The sequence below is a fragment of the Cataglyphis hispanica genome, chromosome 22 (genome assembly GCF_021464435.1).
Source record: "Cataglyphis hispanica isolate Lineage 1 chromosome 22, ULB_Chis1_1.0, whole genome shotgun sequence".
NCBI classification, from domain to species: Eukaryota; Metazoa; Arthropoda; class Insecta; order Hymenoptera; family Formicidae; genus Cataglyphis; species Cataglyphis hispanica.
The window spans coordinates 4,288,526-4,312,564 of NC_065975.1; the positions used below are offsets into that span (position 1 = coordinate 4,288,526).

The 24,039-nt window shown below is 30.9% G+C and overlaps 1 protein-coding gene and 1 long non-coding RNA gene across 7 annotated transcripts in view; both read right to left on the reverse strand.

Annotated features, from left to right (window-relative positions):
* LOC126857720 (collagen alpha-1(XVIII) chain) overlaps positions 1-13,946 on the reverse strand; it is a 296,284-nt gene extending 282,338 nt beyond the window's left edge. For 3 of the 5 annotated variants that reach the window (XM_050607418.1, XM_050607419.1, XM_050607417.1), the window contains exon 1: positions 12,546-13,942. In XM_050607418.1, the coding sequence (XP_050463375.1) occupies positions 12,546-12,553 (8 nt within the window). In that variant the 5' untranslated portion in view covers positions 12,554-13,942. Of the gene's footprint in view, positions 1-12,545 lie in introns of all 5 variants that reach the window. The other 2 variants (XM_050607420.1, XM_050607416.1) reach the window with 2 other exon arrangements.
* A 4,411-nt stretch (positions 13,947-18,357) lies between these two features.
* LOC126857761 (uncharacterized) lies at positions 18,358-22,170 on the reverse strand. 2 transcript variants are annotated; one of them, XR_007688541.1, is made up of 6 exons: positions 21,894-22,170; positions 21,746-21,781; positions 21,574-21,654; positions 21,427-21,517; positions 21,103-21,299; positions 18,358-19,729 (listed from the first exon to the last, which is right to left on the reverse strand). It is a non-coding gene; the product is annotated as an uncharacterized LOC126857761 (long non-coding RNA). The 2 variants fall into 2 exon arrangements; XR_007688540.1 differs by having other exon boundaries at positions 18,358-21,299.
* Positions 22,171-24,039: the final 1,869 nt, after the last annotated feature.

Below are 24,039 nucleotides of genomic sequence, written 5' to 3' on the forward strand. Positions count from 1 at the left end.
GCCGCGTGCAGCTCGAGGCGATAATACGATGCTGCGCGAACGCGCTTCGAATGCTGGACCATAAAGATCCCGGCGACGAGTAAAACGTGCCTTTCGTACTACAATCGAATTTCGGAAATTCAATCCGTTAGGAAATCGATTGTTACGTATTAATAGCTCGTTATGCTAATTCGTCATTTGCACGTACAAGTTTAACCCGAGATTTCACCGACTATAAAAATGTGATTTGCCATTTAAATCTCGAGTAACAGAGATAATCGAATCCCGATCGTTCCTTCTTTGTTTAACGAGATTGATCAATTCAAAGAAAATTTCTGTAGCCTCTCTTGGCACAAATTTTTGTAATATGCTAATGCGAGTATTAATTATAACTCATTTTCAATGTATTGGAATACTATATGCTTCCGTTTTTCATATTGAGAGATAAGAACTCTATTTAAAATATTATCCAATATGATAGAATATATGCTACCTTACTCTTTCTATTTTATAATATTATAAATACACATCGAAAATCAAAAGCACCAAATGTCAAAAACATCAAATTCTCTGGAATTAACTTCAAAAATCCTTAATAAGGATAATTTGAAGTAAAACTTAAACAGATTTCCTCAAAGTTAAGAGATAAATCGATCAAATCGAATTAATAAATGCATTGATTTATTATATAATATAAAGTAAATCATAAAAAAGACATTTTTGTACATAAGAAATTCTCCATATTTATAATTTAGCAACATTGTGAAAACTGGGATTTTACAAACGCTCATAACTATTGTAAGATATTTTTATTATATTTTATTATATTATGAATGTAACAAATTAATTGTAATATTGCTGAGAAAGTCGTATAACAATTTTATATGTGCAGAAGAACTGCATTTTATGTGTGAAAATAGTAGTATTTTATTTATTCATATTTTTAAAAAAATATTTATTATATTAATATTAATATTATATAATTTTTATTTTTTTTTATTGACAAAAGTAAAGCAACACGCGAGTAGACTTGCGCACTCGACATTAAAAAAAAACTGTTAAAATAACAACTTTTTAACATATTGTTGCAAACGCAAAAAATGTATTTCAATTTTTTTCCCTTTTTCTAAAGTAGAGATATTAAATACGCATCAAACAAATAAAGTTACTATATTAATTCACTATATTAATTTTTTCAATATTCGAGCTATCATATTACATGATGTTTATTCAAGATCCTCATCATATTTACGGAATAACGCAATATAAATATCAAGATAACGGAAAAGGAGCAACAACAAACTTTGATACTTTTAATCAATATTGTATACCTTTTTTAAGAGTGAATAAAATAAAAATTAAAGCATTGTTAGCATTTTTGCAGAATATTAAAACCGCTTAATTCAGAATTATTATTTTTGTATTAGCGTGTTGAGATTTTTCTAAATTATCTTAATCAATATATATATAATCTTTTTATATCTCTTTTATTTTTGATATTTTTTTTTGAAAAATTCCAGTATAATATATGATTGAATTCAAGCTGATATACGCGTTTGATCGTTCAAAGTAAAACGCATATGCAGAATCTTGTGCATGTGGAACATTGCCTTGCTATTATCGTGCAAGCTTTCACGAGGAGGTTCGCTGTTATCGGGCAACCTCTCACCGATAGTATTTGCGCTCGTATGCGTAGGTGGTGAGTAATACGATAATTGGAAGGAGACGAGACACTGATTATTACGCACATAACAGTGTCTCCTATTCCGCTACGTGAACGCAAACTGGTTTAATTTCAACGGCGCTCCGCCCTACTCAATACCTCTCCCACGAAATCCTTCATCTCTCAGAAATTCGCCGGAACGTCGGAATGTAAACGCGACGTTAAATCTCCTTTTCTCTCTTTTATCCAAATATAAAATATTTACGTGTAAGAACTTTTACGTAATTTAGCGTTTTATTAATATTGTATTTTATAGATGCTTTGTGAAAAAATGGAAAAAAGACCTGCAACATTTTATTCATCTCAAAATATATTTTTAAATTTTTCAGGTAAATTTTTTTGGTCAAAAAAAATTTTTTATTTATAATACATATCCCTATTAATTTATTATATATCATATTGTTTTTGTTTTCATAAACATTGAAATCTGTGAAAAGTATATAGAAAAAAAATAAATTATACTGAATTTTTTATATCACATATGTTTTACTATATTATAATATTAAGTGTATTTATTTTTTTCAATTTTACAAACTAATTTTATAAATTATTTATCGCTATTTCAATGCCTGTGTACGTACTTGTACTAAGCATTAGAAATAAACGGATTCATACAGTAAGAAAAGCCCGACATTGAAATGTGCTACGTCAATTGAAGTTCTTGCTTCGGATTTCAGCTTTTGAGGCCCGTAGAGAGACACGTCACAATGTGGAGTGGAAGGCTGCCAAGTGTCTAACTCAGAATTCTCTCTCTCTCTCTCTCTCTCTCTCTCTCTCCCTCTTTGTATCCTCTACCATATTCTAGTCCTCGAGAGAGAATACGTGAAGCAATCCCGCCTACGGCCATATAGATAATGCGAAAATTCTTTTCCGGAATTCTCTAATTTTTAGACGCAAATCCAATTCTCAAAAGAAAAAAAATGAAAGAATCTCTAATTCTATAGTTTTCTGTTTCATTTGTAACTGATCCATATTGCAATGATTAAATGAATGCAAAGATATTTTTTTTTTTTTAATTTATATTTAAATAAAAAAAAAACTTTTTTAAAATAAAATTATCGGCTTAGATTTTTTACAATAAGAATGAATGTCTACTATTATCATAAAATATTATTATGTAAATATTGTATGATATTTATTTTTATGTAATATAATACAATTTAATATATATATATATATATATATATATATATATATATATATATATACATATATGTATTTATATAAAATGTTATCTTACATAATATCGTGATGGAAATCGTGACAATTTATTTGATGAACGTGAGTTGTAAATTTTGAACACCTCTGAACCCTGTACCCAGAACTCCTCCGCATCGAAATTCACGTCAAACTTCGCGCACCGCAATAGCCTGCGATTGAGTACCGTGATAAACCAAATTTATGCTCCTCCGAGACGATATGTCTTGCCCTATTGTCTCGACAATGAAACAAGTCACTCAAGGCAGTATTATCCTTCAAAGGATGAACATAAATTCGATCCTTATCCGCATCACGGAAACCGTAGATCACGATCTAGAGGTGGGCTGCGCACAGAGGAGCGCATTTAGCTGGTTGTATTAAGCAAAATTTATACAGGATTCTAGCTTCGCATTTTATCCTCTCACATGCTACGCTTCCTTGTTTCCGCAATCCGGAAATATATATGTATGTACATATGTATGTATATATGTATGTATATTATGTAATTACTAGAATAGTATCTGATACTAAATTAATAAATAGTGTAATGGGGAATTATAAAAAAATTGTGATATAAATTTTAATTTTTAATTAAAAGTATAAAAAAATTATTTCCAAACTCTTAAGATTTTTCGCCAACAATAATTAATTTAAAATAAATGAAAAATGATGATTAAAATTTAAAATTTTCACGTGACTTGAAAACGCTTCGTTATTGGTTATGTTAGTTCATGCGTGACGTCACTTCATTACTATAACTTCAATTTAGTACAGGAAACAAGGAGATTGTTTACGGTTATACTTAAAAAAAAATAGTCATTAATGAACGGAATAAAATGGAAGCAGAGTATGTTAAAGCAAATTCGACAAATCTATCAAAAATTAATGCGCTAATGTTGTGTCAATTTATAAGGGAAGACGATCGCTTCAATGAGGCAGAAATGCGAGGAATAAAAATATTTACGTAAATATATTACATAACAAGAAATTCATTAATTCATACTAAAAAACGCAATTGTTCCATCTGCAGTTAAAACATATATCTATCTTTTAATGCAAAGACTTATGTTTTTTATCTTATATTTTAAAGTTATTATATTAATTGTCTGTTGGAACTATGTATTTATTAATCTGTATTTGAACAACTAACCCTAATGTACAAAGTAATTTTTAATTATTTTGTTCATTTAAGGGTAATTATTTAGAGGAGCATCTCAGAACAATCTTGACTTTGACATATGTTGTCAAAGTCATAACCCTGAGTAATATAGCTAAAAAAAAATTTAGCCGTCGGTCATTCATTATTAAAAAGTTATTAACAAAGAAACAAGTGGCGATTACGATCCGTTCAAAAGTTATAAAGCATTAATATAAGCATGAACCGAAACATAAATTTTAATTTTAAATCAGAAATAGGTTTGGGTTAGATTATATTTACCGAAAGTGGAGCCCCCCCCGTAGGAGAAGGGGGGGGGGCGCAACATACTGCCTCCACACATATAGTTTTTAATGCGAAGTAAGGTTTTACATAGGTTTACAACTTTGGTAAAATTTAAGATTAAAGGCGATCTCACCGATTTCAATGACCTTGATATATGTTGTCAAGGACATAATTCTGAGTAACTTTTTCTTTTAATTTAATCGTCGCTTGTTGCTTATTAAAAAGTTATTAACAAAAAAACTTTAAAATATACCAAAGTACATGCATGGACAGGAAGCACGCGCGCGCACGCGCACACACACACACAAACACGGGGGGGGGGGGCTTTTGGCCTCTCTCGCCCCCGCCCCGCCGATAGGCAGGGTGGATCTTGCTTTACAATGTAGCATGTACTTTGTAAGTTGTAAAGCGAGGTCCACTCTGCCTATCGGCGAGGTGGGTGCGGGAGAAAAGCCGAAGGCCCCTCTTGCACCCCCCCCACATCCCTCTGTGTGTGTGTGTGTGTGTGTGTGTGTGTGTGCGCGCGCGCGCGCGCGCGCACGTGCTTACTGTCCATGCATGTACTTTGGTATATTTCAAACACTTTTTGTTAATAATTTTTTAATGATGAGTGGCCGACGGCTAAAATTTTTTTTATGTTACTCAAGGTCATGATCTTGACAACATATGTCAAGGTGAAGGTCGTTCTGAGGTACTCCTCTAAAAATAAATAATTACCCATTTAAGACTAATTGTTTAAATACAAATTAATAGATATGTAGTCCAACAGACAATATAATAACCTTAAAATATACATAAAACACATAGGTCTTCGTATTTAAAGAGTAGATATATATTTGAACTGCTAATGGAACAATCGGATCTTAATATAAATTAATGAATTTCTTATTATATTTATGCAAATATTTTTATTTCTCGCATTTTTGCAGCATTAAAACGATTGTCTTTTCTTATTAAATTGACACATTATATTAGAGCATCAATTTTTGATAGATTTGTCGAATTTGCTTTAACATATTCTGTTTACATTTTATTCCGTTCATTAATTATACTATTTTTCTTTAAAAAAAATAAAACCATAAATGGTTTCTTTGTTTCTTGTACTAAATCGAAGTTTCAACAAAGTGATGTCTCGGGGCTATAGCGTCACATTGGCTGCTTTTGGCGCGTTGGTTGCATTTCAAACTATGATATTTTAAATAATTTAAAAATAATACAAATTAAACGTTTTAAAACAAATGAAAAAAAAATTTAATAACTAGGATATAAACTTTAATAAAAAAATATTTTTAAAAAATGTTATAATACTCTATTACTTATTAATTAATAATAAAATTAATTAATAAATCAACAGAGGACTTTTATAAAATTTTATGTTTGCTGTTTCTTTAATAACTTGCTTTTATGCGCGTAAATATAAAATAAGTCCAATGTTTCAGTTACTGTCATGGTTATTTTTTGATAATAAAATTTTGTTCGCATCACAATATCGAATGTCAATTTAAACTAAACATATTTTTATTACGTAGTTTTTTCATTAGAAAAAAAACAATTTTTTTTAATGCCGTAAGTATTTATGGTTTTTTCGAATATCAGTGCGATGATTAAAAAGCCGTACATAAAGGGATGCTCTTGCAATGTGTCTCGCGTGCCTCAAAGTTCTCGTAACTTGTTTTCGAGAAAAAGAGAATGTAGACTAAACCGCATGGACTAAAACTTTCTTGTTAACGCTTGCTACTCTTTAACCGAACTTTGCACGTACGGCAATATTTTCCAATTAGACACGTATGCGGTCTCATTATCTCGTTATCAGTACTACTGCTGAAGGCAAGGTTACCGACGAGAAAATCTTGCGGCGAAACTCAGTGATCCCGCAATAATTACTTGCTCCCCTCTCAGTTCCGTATTACATTCCTTCCTGCTTATACAAGAAAATGCGTCCTCGACACAAAATAACTTGGTTAAATTCTAAGTCATTCAGTTTACAAATTAACAAATTTGGCGCTGTAATAATTGCACAAGCTAATTCATTACAATGATTAAGATATTTAAATTTCTTTCTTGTTGAGTAACAAAATTTAATAAATTTTTTGATATTAATGGATAGATTAATTAAAAATTAATATATTTAATTTATACTTGATGATTTAAATGATTAACGCTAATTAAATAATTAGCTGTTTATTTATCATTTAACATTGCGTAGTTGTAATAAAATCTACATATTTCCTAAAAAAAAAACTATAAATTCGCTTATTTGTTGCATAAATTTTTAATTTGTATAAAATATTTTAATAGTATTTCACGGTATTCTAGTCGAAAGAAGTTGAAAGTTGCAATAAATAGATTATATTCTTGCAATCAAAAGCGCATGGAGAATTACTCGTCTGTAAAATATAGAATTTATTCGTGGCGAAGGTAATTTTACACAGTAGTCGAAGTAAATTCTCTCTCTCATCCAATGAAGATACTTTTAAAGATTCATTCTCAATTTCGGCGTCGTCGTTCGTCGCCATCCTCTTTCGCACGCGAAATTAAACTACGATAAATTCCCTTTAAAATGCGACATCCGTTATAAAGCACCGCAAATTCTGACCACATTTTCAATCTCGTTGGCGTGTCTGAAACACGATTCCAAGCGATGCCTGAATAACAACTGTCACGGCACGCACCAAAAATATATCGGTATGTTGTGTGGAATGGAATTACAGTATTTCGCGCGAAACGATTCTAATTGCAAATAATTTAGTCTCAAATGCAAATACGATTAGATTTATTTTTACGAAAATTCTATCAGAAACGCAGTAAACTCTTCTTTCGGTTCCTATCCCTTAAACTTTTACATATAAAATATATATATTTTTTTTTTAATTTTTAAATTATATATATGTGTGTGTGTGTGTGTGTCATGAGGCAATTTATTACATTTAATTTGCTAAAATTAATTTCAATTTTATATCTATTATTAATCCGAAAAGTTCAATATTAAAAATAAAAATAAAAATATTCAATTTTTTATGAGATATTTTGAAATTCTTTTATATTTTTTCTACTAAAAAGATTTTTTAGTACAATATAATTTTTTATTTTCTTATTTTTATTAATTTTAATAAGTAAAAGGAAGAGGATTCATACTGATTACTATATAAAAACTAATTGAAAATAAATCTTACACAATGAGAAACATATTCAAAGATTAAGTTTGATGCAGTTTTCTATGATTATTTTAAATAATTAATTGCAAGCAAGGTTCTCTTTAGCCATCAATTTACATAATATAGTAAATATTCATCTCTTTCTGTTCTAAGAAAATAAAAAAATCTAAAAATACTTATTTATTTTTTGTCAAACAAACAGGCAATAAAATTATTATTCTTATTTCAATGTTATTAATCATCATATTCAAATAAAAACAAAAGCCAGAATTACAGCAGTAACAATATTACCTATAAATCTAGAGTTTATTCTTTACTTAGAACTACAATTCGTTTCACGTTCTGTGAGTGATACCGCGTTTTTTAATACTAATATTCTCTGTTATTGCACTTGGCTGAACAATCGTATTTCTCATAAAAAAACGTATGTTTTTATATCTTATCAAAAGATACATACATATATTCTCTCTCATTAAAATATGAATGTGTTCCATATCGATAGAGAACCTATTCTTATGTATATCCTGCAAAATAAAAAATTAATCCGCAGAAAAATTTTTTATCTCTTAAGTATAGCGGAATTCAATGAGAAAAGGAAGATTCTTTGGCACGTCGCACCAAAGCGGCGAATATGGAGAACATAATTTTTCACAATTTATGGCAGCAGCAACATGTACATATACGCACGGACGCCTCGCCAGAGTCAAGACTACCGGCGTTCTCGCATCTGAATTGCTTAATCTAAACTCCCACTATAGCTTCGTGCACGAACGCAATTCCATTAGTAACAAATCTTTGCCGCGAGACTCGTTCTTCGGTATGGAAATCGGTGGCGCTTTATCGTGCACTTTGCGAAAGCGGTGCAAGATCAATCCTCGGCTACGAATATTACTTGAATCTTTTTCTAAGAACAATTCTTTCTGTCATTCGAATTTCACATTCGCGTAGTAAATTGATTTTGCTAAAGGAGATTACATATTTTTTTATTGTATTTTATATTATATAAAAAGATCTAAATTTGATAGAGAAAATCAATTTTTTTCAAATAAGTATTTCTACAACCTCATATATGTGTTTTATACATATTTCTTCTTTTTTCGAGGTACATAATATATTCAAAAATTCGAAAATCGAAAACAAATGCAAGTAAAATAACATTTGCTATAAAGTGGTTGTTCACGTAGATATCGACGAAGGCAAACTCGCTGTAAACTTACATTTTTGTTGCCTTTTGACCTCGCATCATGTTTGTTTCAGCACACATTTTGCATTTGACATTTATCTCGCCTCGCGTTTTTCTTCATCGGATTCGCGTCATCGAGGAAAAATAATTTGTCGCTTATCGCGTGAAACACAGAGAGCGGTGAACTCTTTTAGCGAAAAGAAAGCAGCGATATGGATACAATGACCGAGGCAAATATTAATTTCTACCTTCGAATTAGCAAGCGGATATCGCGGGCTTTCAAGGCAATTTCAATCTTGAATGACGCTATTTCAAGATTTCCGTTGTTGAAAGACAGACCTTGTCCCGCGATCTGTATTTCATCGGAAGCTATTCTCGTTAAGATGTGAATTCTGAGAAAGATTTATTGACATTTATGAGCGCGCATGAACCCTTTTTCTGAAACATAAATGTATTTATTCCTTCGGTGTTTATGACGCATTCCCGTATCATATAGAAATGAAATCTATAGCTAGTTTTTTTTTATCAAATTTGGCATCAAAAAATTTTTGAAGTTATCAAACTTAAATACAATATTATGTAAAATTTTTATATCCAGAGCATTGGATCCAAATATAAAAATGTTTGAAAATTTACGGAGCTAATTAACGATGAATAAACAATATTAATAAACTATAGATAAACATACAGCACATTTCACTGATCAAATAAAAAAAATATATATCATTATACTATATTTTGAATGTTTAACTTTCAATGCATTCACTGTAGGTTATTGATTTTAATATATTGATAACCTGCATTAACGTTACAAGTCGTAGTGATTAATTAACCACACACCGCTATTACAACATTTTACACGTTGTCGCTTCAACAACCATTAAGCATCATTAAAATGTAACTAACGATCAAAAGGGCCAAAATTCTCTCTCTCTCTCTCTCTCTCTCTCTCTCTCTCTTTCTCGGCGAACTTTACATGACTTATGGATATCTTTTTGTTATCGCGCATTTTCCTAATTTTTCCCGAAGATAGCCGGAGTTACGACGCGGATGAAAATTCTATTTCGGTGTTGAACAACACGAAATTGAGCAGCACGAAATTTCGCGTGTCGGTTACGACGCGCGCCATACGTGCACCGAATGCGACAAGCGACACCAGAATGCGACACCGAGTCGCTTCGTGAATACACACATGACGAGGATTAACACATGTCGCGTGTGTGGTGGCAATTCTCTCTTTTTTTTCATTGAAAGAAAAAGTATCTCGCTGAATTATCCCGGTCATTCAAAAAAACATTGGCTGGCTCGACCGTGTAACATTAAAAGATTATCTAATGCGGACAACGATACAAGCAATTGTTTAAATATATCCAGAGATGTCATGTTAAATTTAAATTACTGTTTTTACGTTAACTTAAAAAACTTCGGTAAAAAGGACTTATCCTAAGATGATGCCATAATACTTGTATCATAACTAAATATTTTCCGGTAGAATTTTTGCGTAGGGCAATTTTTATGAACACCGTTTTCAGTTAATTATAAAATAATAAGTTTGTTATTACATCGCTGAAATATTTCATAATTATACACATACACGATTTCACAAGTTATGAAATATACACATATATGAGTGTTTCATTGTGAATATATGAGGTCCATTAAAATTAAAACTTTAAATTACGATGTCGAAAAGGCAAATTTCTACCATTCTTGGCGGAATGTATATTTCGCAAAATGTCTATCATGTGCATGCATTCGCCGGACATTAAAAATTTATTTTTGTTGAATGAGAAAAGACCCGGTACCGAAATTTTATGGGTTATAATTCGTCTCTCTCTCGGAAGATATCTATTATTAGCACACTGCATGACAATGATTCGTTCCGTTTCCCTAGCGAGCAAGACAATATCTATCCTTTGCTAATGTATAGGAATCCTATGCATTAGCAAAGGATAGATATTGCCTTGCTCGCTAGAGAAACAGAACAAATCATTGGCATGCAGTGTACAGCTGCACTCGTTGCAATCGTAAATAATAGTCGTACTTCAAGTCGTACGTCAAGTCGACATCCTTTACGGCTACTAAAAGGCCACTGTGATAGCTGGTGAAAATATCTATATCTTATTATTACACACGAATACGCCTCAGCAACGCAGAGGATGCACCTTGTGGATTGTTCCGAAATAGAATCATTTCGCAGCAATCTTACAAAGATTTACTTCGTTCTCGCGATACGACAGCAAATTATCCCTCATGCACATGGCAAACACGTGTTCCCACATTTATTTTTTAATTTCTTGATTGTCACACAAAATGTTTTTTTATTATTTGATTTTTATAAACCTATACATCATATATGTTTATGTATATATCATATACACATCTTGTGTGTATATAGTATACACATATCGAAATATCATAAATAAAATTGTGATGCAATGTAGGAAAGAAATGATGCCTTGTGTGTGTGCAAGAGTAAGTAAAAATGTAGAGTAAATTTTTTTTCAGTTTAAATCTATTTATATTAAAATCTGTCATAAATTCTTAGAATAATTAACTTAAAAATAATTATTTTTGTAGCTTCAGACCGATAATTTTAGTGTAGATATGTTATAAAATATAATTATGCAATTGTGTAATTATTTCATGAGTAATAAAATAACAACGTATAAACTGTAAATTTATACATACAAAAAAAAAGTTGACCAGAAAAATATTGGAATAAATTCAATTTTCGCGATAGAGATAATATAAATCGAATTAAGGATTACGTTGAATGCAATAGGTCCTGAGTAACCATCTCTATGACGGTAGTAACTCTGTTTTCTCGGCGGTGAAAGAGGATTTGTTCATCTCTTTCCGTGTCTCATGTATGCGATCGGGGCGGATTTGAAGCGCGACATTTCCCCGCGTATACTGCACATACGCGGATACATTGTTGCGAGCCCAGGTGTGCAGAGAGCGGATTGTAAGCCATAAAAGCGCAGTAAAATCTGTTTTGTAGCTGCATTCATAGATGTATGACAAACGTAGTATTGTCTTTCGAAACAATCAAAACGCAGTATCTAATTATAAAAAGTCTTGAAGAAGGCATAATAATGACTTGTAAACAATACTTTGCAATGATAATACAATAATATTGTACATGCAATAAATAAACCTTAATTATTACAAATTAATAATTATTACAATTATTAAAATGTTATTACAGATATACATACATACATACATACATACATTCTTATATATATATATATATATATATATATATATATATATATATATATAAGAAAAAGTATATCTTTCTCTCATTTTATATATATGTATATATAATAATTCATAAGCATTCATAATAAGATGCATAACTGAATAAGATGAATGAACAACAAGAAAAAAAATGATTATACGCAAAAAATATTATATAATTTCTGACAGTCATCTTATTTTTGTTTTAAAAATTGTTTATAGACATTTGTCTCTCTCTCTCTCTCTCTCTCTCTCTCTCTCTCTCTCTGTTTTGAATAATTAATGAATGAATTTTAAAAATATTTGCTAATTTTCTAAACAATTTAAATATTCGCACTGGCTTTGCATACATTCTCTTAAACTGTTCGCAACGTTAATCAATCCTCTCACGCTTTCAACCCCAGTAAAAGCCAACCCTCGAGTTACGTCAAAGGCTTGAAACCGGAGATCACTAACACTGGCGTTTCCGCCTCTCGGCCAAGCGCGGTTTACCTGTGGCTCTCATTCGTCCTTCGTTTATCTTTTAATTCATCTCCCCCTCCTAATCAATTACCACCTTCAGTTAAACATCTCGCGTAAAAAAAGCCAGCCCAATTCGCTTGCTAATTTTCCACTTACCTAGACATATTGAATCATTCCATCGGCGTGACAGGTGATTTGATCACTGACAACTCTTCTTCGTTCCCAGAGAAAAAAGGACGTCTCTCCCTGTAGTGATTAAACAGGCCAAGTAAAAATGCTTCTATTTCCTCTCTCGAACACTTGCGCGTCCTTTACGGCAGTCGCGTAAGTTTCGCGTCGCGGATTCCCGACGATGCTTCGCGAACGACAGTGGCGCCAATTTCCAAGGTCGGGCCCACAAGGTCACAAGGTCTACTTCCGGATCAGGTGCCGGCCGGTGGTGATCGGAAGCGATGATCGGGTCGAATCGCGCGCGTGCCGTATCGAGCGCAAGTCTCGGCCGCGCGTGCTTGTCCAACCTGCACCCCTTCCTCTTTTGCTTCGTCGTCGTCCTGCGCGTCTCTCCTCCCCCGCGAGAATCCTTGTCACACACGCGCGCAATGCCCCGCGATCTGCACCACAGTCCACCACTCACTGACAAGATTCCCCGCCGTGACACTTTCTTCTTGATTTTTCTCCCTCCTCTCCCTCTCCTTATATTCTCCTTCTTTACCGTCGCCGATCGTTCTCGTCTCACGATGCCTCGTGGTGCTTGTTGCGGTTCTAGTCTTCGTCCGGAACGCGTATCAGCAATATACGTGATGCTGTGTCAAGTCGCTGATTTCATCGGAGATGGTTACGGTTTTCTTTATGATATCTCGTTGCAACGTTCAAATTGTATGTTTGATAACTGTCTAGACAGTAGTTGATCGCCTGTCCTAGATCGCCAATATCGTCACGTGACGCAGAGAAAACTGTTATTCGAGAGAACTTGACAGCCGAAGAGAAACGGGATTGACTTCACGCACGTGACGGTGATATGCGACAATGTGGCAGATATGTCACGATGACAATTGTAATCCCAAATTCATGTCCGCTTTAACTATTTGATTCTTTAATCGTCTCTGTTTACTAGCAATTTTTGGTGTGACAATTATTTGTATATTTATATATTCCCTTTCTCTTCAATTTCTCAATATCCCATTATCAAAGAAATTGAAAAGAATGGTGACCCTCAAAAAGTAATGTCTTCTAAAGTAATACTTGCTTTCCAATTCTGCATTTATCGCAAACAACAATTTATACGGTTTTGCCTCGTCGCGCATCAAAAATGATCCTGCTTTTCTCTTTCCGTATTGCTGGATTGACGTTCCTTTTCCGTTTATCTCTCGCACTTCTCCTTGATTAGAGCCCGGACAATCCACCAGAGCTCTTTTTACAATCCACTCTTGGATATCGCTGCGAGAAAGTTTTTTTTTTTTTTTCAAGAAAGAGCCAATTACCTGTTTTTCACATATCCTCTTTTACTTTCTTGATATTATCTCAGCCGCTCTTTTAGTTGAAGTAATTATTCGCGCAGAACAAGTTTCGCGCGCGAGACGAGCTGCGAGTAGACACCGGTGCGAACGATCGCGTCGACACAACGGAATAAGCAGGCTGGAACCGATGGCGGCTGATTCAAATTCACTCCCCACGTGGCGGCGACGGCGTCGTCTCCGAAACTGCCGCCGGTACGACGCTCGGCGCCGGTCAAAGCGTCGCCATCTCACAGCTCGCTGACTAACTATCTTTACCGCCGCGGTCCTCTTCCGCCAAAAAGCCGCCAAAATTCATTCCGTTTCTTCTCCCATCTCTCTTCCTCTGCCCCCCTCTCTCTCACTCACTCTCTCTCTCTCTCTCTCTCTCTCTCTCTCTCTCTCTCTCTCTCTCTCTCTCTTTCTCTCTTTTTCTCCGTGTTTAGTCTTTGAAATATATAAATAAAAATAAATAAAAACAAATTATTTCTATTTTTTATTATGCACAAATTTAATTATAAGTTATAATTATTTTTCCTCATATTTACAACAAATATTTAGTTGTTTAAAAATTTCAAGTTTAGTAATGTGTATATAATGTGTATTTTTACGTGCTAAGTCAAATGATATCGGGAAAAATACTGATAAATGTCAAAAAGGAGAAAAAATTGTTAAAAACTGATAATAGAAGTTTTTTATTCTAGAACAAATAGGTCTATGTGAAAATAAATTAGCACCAATAATTAAAAATGTGTTCTGAGAAAAATGGAAATAAAGGCTGGAACTGTTTGTTTTTGGAAATGTTTTTTCTTTAATAATTTTACAGAGAATCAATGTTTGTTCAGTAAATAAGTAAAGAAAGATTGCAAAAGAATGTTACAGATAAAATAGATCTCGTAAAGGTGGAATTTCAAGAATGCATAATCAGATAGTAGGATTTTACTTATTCTATATCAAAGTAGAATTTACGTTAAGAATAATTTAACTGAATAATTATTATCAGTGATTAATTATCACAATATTTAAGCACATATTGAAAATTTAAAATTTTGTTGATGATGATTCCTCACCCCTTTCCTTTAAAAGCACATGTAACATATAATTTAACAATATGATAAAATAATTTAATAAATATATAGATGAGACTGATGAGATAAAATGTATACACATAACTCCGAATATATCATATTTTAGTAACAAGTAAAACATATATTTCAACATTAGGCTGCTTTATAATCATTTGCATCAATTTAATGGTTGTACTATCTGATCCGCAGCAACGTCAAAGATTCATCATCCAAATTACGTTTATGCTGTATACAATACGATCTAAGATCTAGGTCATGCTCATAAAGCAGATTTTGATGTGGCTCAATTCTGGAAATACATTATTCTATTCTCTGAATCATGAAGTCGTGATGTCAATCAAAATTGAGATTATTTCAAATAATACAACTATAAATCTTCGTTAAATAAAAATCACGCGCCGAGTGCTGAAAAGATATTTACACAACAAAACTAATAAATAAATAAAAATTTTTTAAATAAAAAAGATTTAATCGTTTCCCCCCAAAATACTGAAAAATTATTATTAAAATATAGATAAATATTTTAAATCATTTTATTTTATGAAACACGTACGTAATAGTAAAAGAATACAATAAACACGTCGATAACCTGTTATTTAATTTTTGTATATGTACATAAAATCTAGGATTTTAACTGAAGACTCGACAAACATTGAAATGAAAGTAGAGATTCAACGCTGTACTTATTTATTATGTCTTATCAGTTTTTTTATTAGATGCACGATATTAAAATGACTTATTGCGTACGAAATCAATGGAATAGTTCACTATATGTTTAAAACAAAATTGCACAAGATAAATGAAATCACATTAAAATGATCTTAATATTTATGTTTATTTGCATGTTTAAAATTTATTTTTCTTTTACATTAGCAAAATGTATTGTATATAGTTATATAGGGTGAAGACAAAGTATGGAAATCTGAAAAATTTCGAAAAATATAAGTTTTACAAATTATTTCAAATAAAACTTGAGGTTTAAAAAATCTATTTACTGATATTATCAGTTTGGATTTGAATGGAGTCGGCAAAGTCAGGTCACTTTGAAATTTTTAAATGAAAATCCTCACTTTTTATTAAATAATAATTCTTATAGTTTACCTCAAGAGCTTTTCAAAACACTACAATAAAGTATTTTTTCCTTAAGCACTTTTTGAGTTATTTTATATCTTAATCTGACATATTTTGATATAAAATATATAATATCTCATAAAATATTTAATTATCGATAATCTTACTGTAATATTTTTATGTACAGAATAAATGAACCAATTGTAATTGTAAAAAAAACAAATAACTGTTATAAAAAAATACATTGTAAATAATTACATATTTTTTTTTAAACAATTATTTTTTTATACCAATTGATTTTTCTTATTATTCCGCACATAAAAGTACTACAGTAAGATTATCAAAAAATAAATATTTTATATTAAAATATGTCAGATTAAGATATAAAATAAATTGAAAAATATTTAATGAAAAAATACTTTATTATAATGTTTTAAAAAAATCTCAAGAAGAGTTATAAAAATATACAATAAAAAATTTGTAAATTATATAAATTTTGTTCAAAAAATTTAAGATGATCTTGTTCTGACCTTGACGCCATCCAAATCTAAACTGATAAGATCAGTACAGATTTTTTTAAACCTCACAATTTCAATTCGAAACAATTTTCTGTAAAACATAATTTTCGAAATTTTTCAGGATTTCCATAATTTTTCTTCACCCTGTAATAATGATTGGTGCATTAAAACTTTATGGATTTTATTAATTGATATAAATATGCACGCGCAAGGAAGTGAAAACGAATATGTTGCGTCCGTATTGATAACAAATTTTTTTTTACGGATTTTTACATTAATTTTTCTAACAAAGAACATTCCTGACTCTTCCCTTGTTAGAAAAATTAATTACATTAATTAGAAAAAATAAATTGATTAGACAAAATAATTTTGTTCACTGGTTAGGTTACCATAAGTTTAACAGCGCACTTTAAAAAAAAAATCGCTACAAAATAGTGATTAGTGATGAAATATGGACAGCTTTTTTCAAATATTTTTATTATCTTGATTCAAATTTAATGTTAAACATCGATAATTAAAAAATTGCCAAATAATTATGTGTGTAACATACTTTATTAAATATATTTAAATTATATTGAAATAAACACATACACACACACGCGCGCGCGCTCACACGCACACACACATACACTCATACACGTACAGAAAGAATAGAAAAACTAAGGTTCTTAATATTATACAGAACATTCGAAAAGAGTTAGACTCCCAACAATCACCAGAAGTACGCACTTTCACGGAAAATAACCCAAACAAAAGTTGCATGGTTTCGAGAAGAACATAAGATGATGTCATTAATTCGACCTTAATTAGTTGCTTGAAGGTCATCTTCAATTTTTTTAATGGAACTGCCTACTTTTTATTGCATATTTTTGTAGCTTATCTTGAGAGCTTTTCAAAACACTATAAGTATTTTTTTATTAAATATTTTTTAAGTTATTTTATATCTTAATCTGACATTTCAGTATAAAATTTTAGTATAAAATTTATTTTAGTATAAAATATAAAATATCTCGTAATTATTTAGTTTTCGATAATTGTACCGTAATATTTTTATGTGCAGAATAATAAGATGAATCAAATAGTGTACAGAAAATAATTGTTTAAAAAAAAAGTATGTAATTATTTGCAATGTATTTTTTTATAACAATTATTTATTTTTTCTTTACATCATTTAATTCATCTTATTATTCTGTACATAAATGGATTACGATATAATTATCGAAAACTAAATAACTTTCGAGATATTTTATATTTTATACTAAAATATGTCAGATTAAGATATAAAATAACTCAAAAAGTACTTAATGAAAAAATACTTTATTATAATGTTTTTAAAAACTCTCGAGATAAACTATAGGAATATGCAATAAAAAGTAAACGGTTCCATTTAAAAAATTGAAGGTGATCTTCAAGCAACTATTCAAGGTCAAATTAATAATCATCTTATGTCCTCCTCGAAACCATATAACTTTTGTTCGGATCATTTTCCGTGAAAATAAGTACTTCTGGACTCAGGGGTGGGGGTCTAACTCTTTTCGAAAATCCTGTATGTAAAAAAATTATGTCTATTTTAAGGTGCGTATTGACTTGAGCATTTTTGCGTGCACAAACGATTTGCGCGTACGAATGCTCTAATGTGGATGTAACATTTTTGTTTCAACGCACACTCCGTGCACGCACGAATGCGATCCATCGTTATCGGTTTATCAAAAAATTTATGTGCAAAACGATGCTCAATTTGGTATATGCGGAACTGAATCTTCGTACGCGTAAAAAAAGTTATGGAGTGGACGAATAAAATGATTCTTCAATTAATAGATGAGTATGAAAAGTATGAAATAATTTACTGATTTACGGTGAACGATTGGAACACAGTTTTGTACGCACGAATAAAAAAATTTACCCGCACGTTCGTGCTGAACATTGATTTAACGATTCTGTTTATAAGAAAAATAAATGATAAAATAGAGTTAATTGATAATACAAACTTTCATTAGCAACCTTTACTGTAAATAGTCAAAATCTATTTATTAGTTGGGCAGATAAGATAGAATATATAGGAGTAAACTTTCGTATAGAAGAACTTTCTTCTACCGAATACAACGCACTCGACCGTTCAGCGAAATGTGCACTCAAGCAACTTATTAATCTGGTTTAATCATGCCCCAAATCAAACTCTCTGATGATTGGTACTGGATGGTGTCGATATGCTGTTTAATCTCTGCACGAAGTCACAAACTAATTTCGCGAACTATGTTTAGAGCGTCCTCGCAGAGTAGTTCGAGATCAGAAAGGATTAAAGAAACTGTAGCGTATCTCGCATGCGTATCTCTATGTGCAGATCGATTATGCTTGTCTTCTACATTTTATTAATAAGAAAAATGACATTGGAACATGGATCAAATTTTTTTCTTATTCTAATTTTTTCTATATACATAAATCTATTATTATTTTACATTGCTATATATATTTTAATTCTTATAATATACTATATTATTTGTTTTTTATAACACTAATTAATAATTATTCATTAGGGCTGACCTCACCTGAGATCTGGTGAATCACAATCTTTGCCAGACACCCTATATATTATAATTCTAATTTTAAATTAAAATTAAGTTTGGGTTAGAATTTTTTGTGTAGATGTAGGGGCAGAAGAAGAGCTCCTTTCCCTTCCACGCTTCCACTTTACAAAATATACACACATGCCATATATTTATATATGTGTATACATATACAAATATACACATATATATCTGTATATATCTGTATATATGTATATATTTCTTAATATTATTTAGAAAATTAATCAGAAAAATATATTCAATTTGTTAACTTATTTTATTTATAACTTTTTGCGAACTTGATGCGAACAAGATGCGATGACTAAAACCTTTCGAAAGTTCAAAACTTTATTCAAAGTTGTGTCCTTGACAACAAATCATTGAAATCGACGATTAGCTGTAATATGCATTACTCACTAAATTTGTTAATTGTGTAAATTTTTATAATATGTGAATATAATGACAATAATTTTAAAACAGATAAAATAATAAATAAATATAATGTGTAGGCCATATAATGACCGGCGATCATGTTCTTTTTCATTAATAAGTAGTTTCTAAAACATCTTGACTTGATACTGATGTGTATTAAATAGTCCATGTAATCTAAATTTTTTTAGAAAGAAAATAACAATTTTTAATAATATCATTATAAGATTGTATTAGTAGTATGCTTAACTTTTTGTTTCTCTTTCACATTTTTTCAGGAAAACATTTTTCGCGATTTTTCGCAATTGTGAAAGTGGATATGGACGATCATTGATAGCCTTGTATTAATTATTCACAAATAAACTATTCGCACAATATTATAAGTGCCATTATTATATTAAGTGCCATTCTCTCTTTTTCAACTTTTCCATCATCTTGCAGAAAAGAATTTATCTTTCGCATGTTTAAAAATTTTTGTTTGTACGTAATTTGTTCTTTGTTACTTAAAATGACAGCGTGATATTTTCCGAACGTGATGACAAATAATTAATTTTATCTGCATCTCATTGTCAGATCCAAACAAATTGGTCTTTATTTCTCTTTCTTTCTGCTTTCTGCCTTTTCCGCATTTTCAGAAACCCTCTTCAGAAACTCTTACCGCACATCTGCGCGCGATACTTTGTTTTACATCGTTATTATCCAGTCTTCCTTTCTTTTATTCTTTTATCAAGAGCAATAAACTTTGCATAATGTCTCTTGCTGAAATCATTCACTAATAAATTATATAAACAGACATGAATGCAGAGAACGGCTTCGTTGTCGGTTTAGGATTTAACGATTTCAATTAACGACTTGACATGATTTTCATTCACCCATGTTTTTCCGCTTCGGAAATTTTATGCCGTCAAGCCTCTTTTACGCTTGTAATTTCATATGTATCGATAAAGTTTATGCTACTGCGATCGCTATTGTCCGCCGGCGAAATTATATAGAAAGTTTGATATATTAAAACAATTTTGAAAATCAATCGAATTAGCCATTGACATAAAATAACACACTGGACCAAATTAATTTTTTAATTTAATTTTGTTCTCTATCCGAGTGTGCTACATAATTGTTTTGAAAATTACAACTAAAAGCAATTGTATATAGCTGTATTATTAGATTCAAATATAATTCAAAAGTCGAAATTGAGAGAATTCTTGAAGGACTATCAATGTCAAGCTTCTATTGCTTTTTAATTATATAATATTGTTAATATCAAAACGATAAACTTTTTTAGTTTAGTGTTTTCCATATTTTTCCATTCTTTTTCATATTTAAGTAAATATTTTTAATAAAAAAATATTATAGCTTTTTTTTATTAAAAATATAAACATCATAAATAAGCAGCATACAATTAATTTAGTTTCTTCCAATTCAATTGTAAATAAAAATTCATATATTAATTGTATAAAAATTCTTATATATTTTGTTATATGTATATATAGATTTAATATATATTAATGTATCAAATTATACATAAATTATAGTAATGCACATTTGCTTACTTGTGAAATTTACTATGATAAAAATGTTCCAGCTTAAGTTTCAATAACATTCCAGAACCACATTCAGAATTATTAATGATTGTTTCAAAGAAATCCATGAATAATCTATCATCATGTATGTCTGTTTCAATATAACTTGAAATGCTACTACATATAGATACTGGATGACTCATCATTTTGATATTTATTAACGTCTCCTTTATAAATGTATAGTTAACCAACAATATGTATAGAGAAAAAATAAATAAATAAATATATATATATATATATATATATATATATATATATATATATATATTTATTATATTGGTTTATAATTCTTACCATAATTATCCCATATAAATTAGGCTCTGATTGATAGTATATTCGATGTGTTGTATGGCAATAATCACAAAATTAGCCAGGATTAAATAATCTGTAATAATCTTTATAATGATATTCCTTATAGAAAGACATAATTGTGATACATACTCTAGCAACTTGATTATTGCTTCGTTGAGCCCCATATTTTTCATAAACATTAAAATTTTTCTCTGGATATATTTTTTGTTCCTAAAAAATAAATTTATGTCATAAAATAGCATATATTTTAACGATTAGAAGAAAAAGATATTTTTTTGACATATATATGTATGTATCTTACTTGGATTTTCTTCTTTCTTAGCATATTTATTAAAAACTGTATTAAAAATATAAAAATTGTATTAAAAATATAAAAATGTTCCAACATAACTTTAAACTTAGAAGACATTTTGTTTTAGAATAAGCAGTAACATATAATAATTACATACCTAGCAGTTATTATAAATATGTAATATAATGTTATTCATTGAAACATGTCAACTGACAGCTGTAGCTACAGATTAACCTATTTTTGTAAATAAATAAATATCTTTTTCTTCTTTTATATGGCTGATTAAGCGGGGAGCACACACTTTTGCATAAGCGCATAACAATAAGCATAAGGAAATTGATTGGTTCATTTTCTTATGCATACATTTGTGGACCAATCAATTTCTTTATGTTTATGGTTATGCGCTTATGCAAAAGTGTGTGCTCCCCGCTTTAGACTTCTGTAAAATAAATAAATAACTTCTTTTTCTGTATAGTTAATTAAGTTTCTATATAGCATCTATTTATCTATTCGTCAGTCGCCAGCATAAACATAGGGTGCGTTCCGAATTAAGGCCATTGCACGTGTTACGTTTCAGCGACGCTCTTTCTCTCTCTATACCTCAGTTAGTGAGAAAAAGATTGCTCTCTACTTTTATAGGGCAACCTGCTTCCACTGGCTATACCCCAGGGACGCCGAGAGCTAGGACTAATCTAGTGGATCTAGGGGAATGATGTAGCGCGGAACTATTTGGTTATTAGGAAGTTTCACTAGGTATTTTAGGGATATGGACGCAACTAGGTATACGTAATTCGAAGGTTAATCAGGTTTAAAGAATAGACTTTTAATATTATAATAAAAGAAAGATATCGATTATGGTTGCGTTTTTAGCGGCAAGTCCGCTTGTATTGCGGGTTCACCATATGCAAGGGGCCTGTTACTTAAGATATATATATATATATATATATATATATATATATATATATATATTAATTAGAAACCGTAAGAGTTAGAGAATTAAGATTTGAAAAGGAACATTATGATAGAAATTAAGGATAGTTAACAAATTGTGGGCACTAAATAATAGAGAGTTAGTTAGATCGAATTAATTTATTATGAGAATTGTCTAAAGGATAAGGTCTCTTATTTAATATCAATACTTGATTATATTATGACTCTAAATTTCTGATAGAAAGGGAAGGTTTAGAAAAGAGGTCGAATGTCGCCAGGGGCACCGTAATTAGCGCTCGGCAACTAGGTTCAAGGATTGGGTTGTGTTCAGAAAATTAGATAATAAATTTGATTTTAATTTAATCTCCTGTTGTCATTTCTTGTGGGAGATTTTTAAATTGATAGGAAACGCCGCCAGGGCACCTCGATCAGCGCTCGGCAACGAGGTCAAAATTTAGGAAAAAGGGAGTCGCCAGGGGCACCATAAGCGCTCGGCAACGAGGTTTAAGGATTATATTCAGAATTTAGGAAGAAAGGAGGGAGTCGCCAGGGGCACCATAAGCGCTCGGCAACGATGGATTTTAGGGAAAAAGAGCAAAGTGTTGGAAGATTGAGTCAGGTTCAAATGACAACAGTAGTATATATTTTGCATGGAATTTATAAATCTTACTTAGTATTGATATTATGGGTGTGTTTTAAATAATAGTAGGATAATAGATTAAAGTTGACTGACTGGAAACTGTCAGCCACATGCTAATGCTTGACAGGGGATTTCTTATTAATTAGAGGATGAAAAGGTAATTAAATGATATTAGGGGTTGTCAGTCAATTCAAATAAAGTTTCTAATATTTATGGAAAGATGGGGATTTATGGTAATTGTAAGTACTTACCGTGATGTGGCAGGAAAATCTTTCCTTCTGTTCAAGTTCTGGTCGTACTCTGTTAAGCCCTTCTCTCGTCCTTTAAGACCTCGGTGGATGAAATAGGCCGGATAAAAGTACACAGATGTATGCACGAAGTTTTTTATTATTTCCTTAGTTTTACACAACTTAACACTGAATCGACAATTATATTAATCGAAATGGAATAGTGAATAGTACGCGAACAATAAACGAATAATACGGAGCGAATACTTGTACGAAATAGTAATAGTAATGAATAATGTTAACTAAGAATAAGTGCTTGAATGCTTGCAAAAGTGAATGATCTGAATGGTAGAAGACTTCTTAATTGAATGCTCCGAATTGACTGCCCGAACTGAATGTAATGCAATGCTGAATGATCTGAATGTAATGCTATGACTGAATGTAATGCTTGAACTGAGTGCCCCAAAGGTTCGAAATCGCCGGCTTATATACTGTCGAAACAAAGG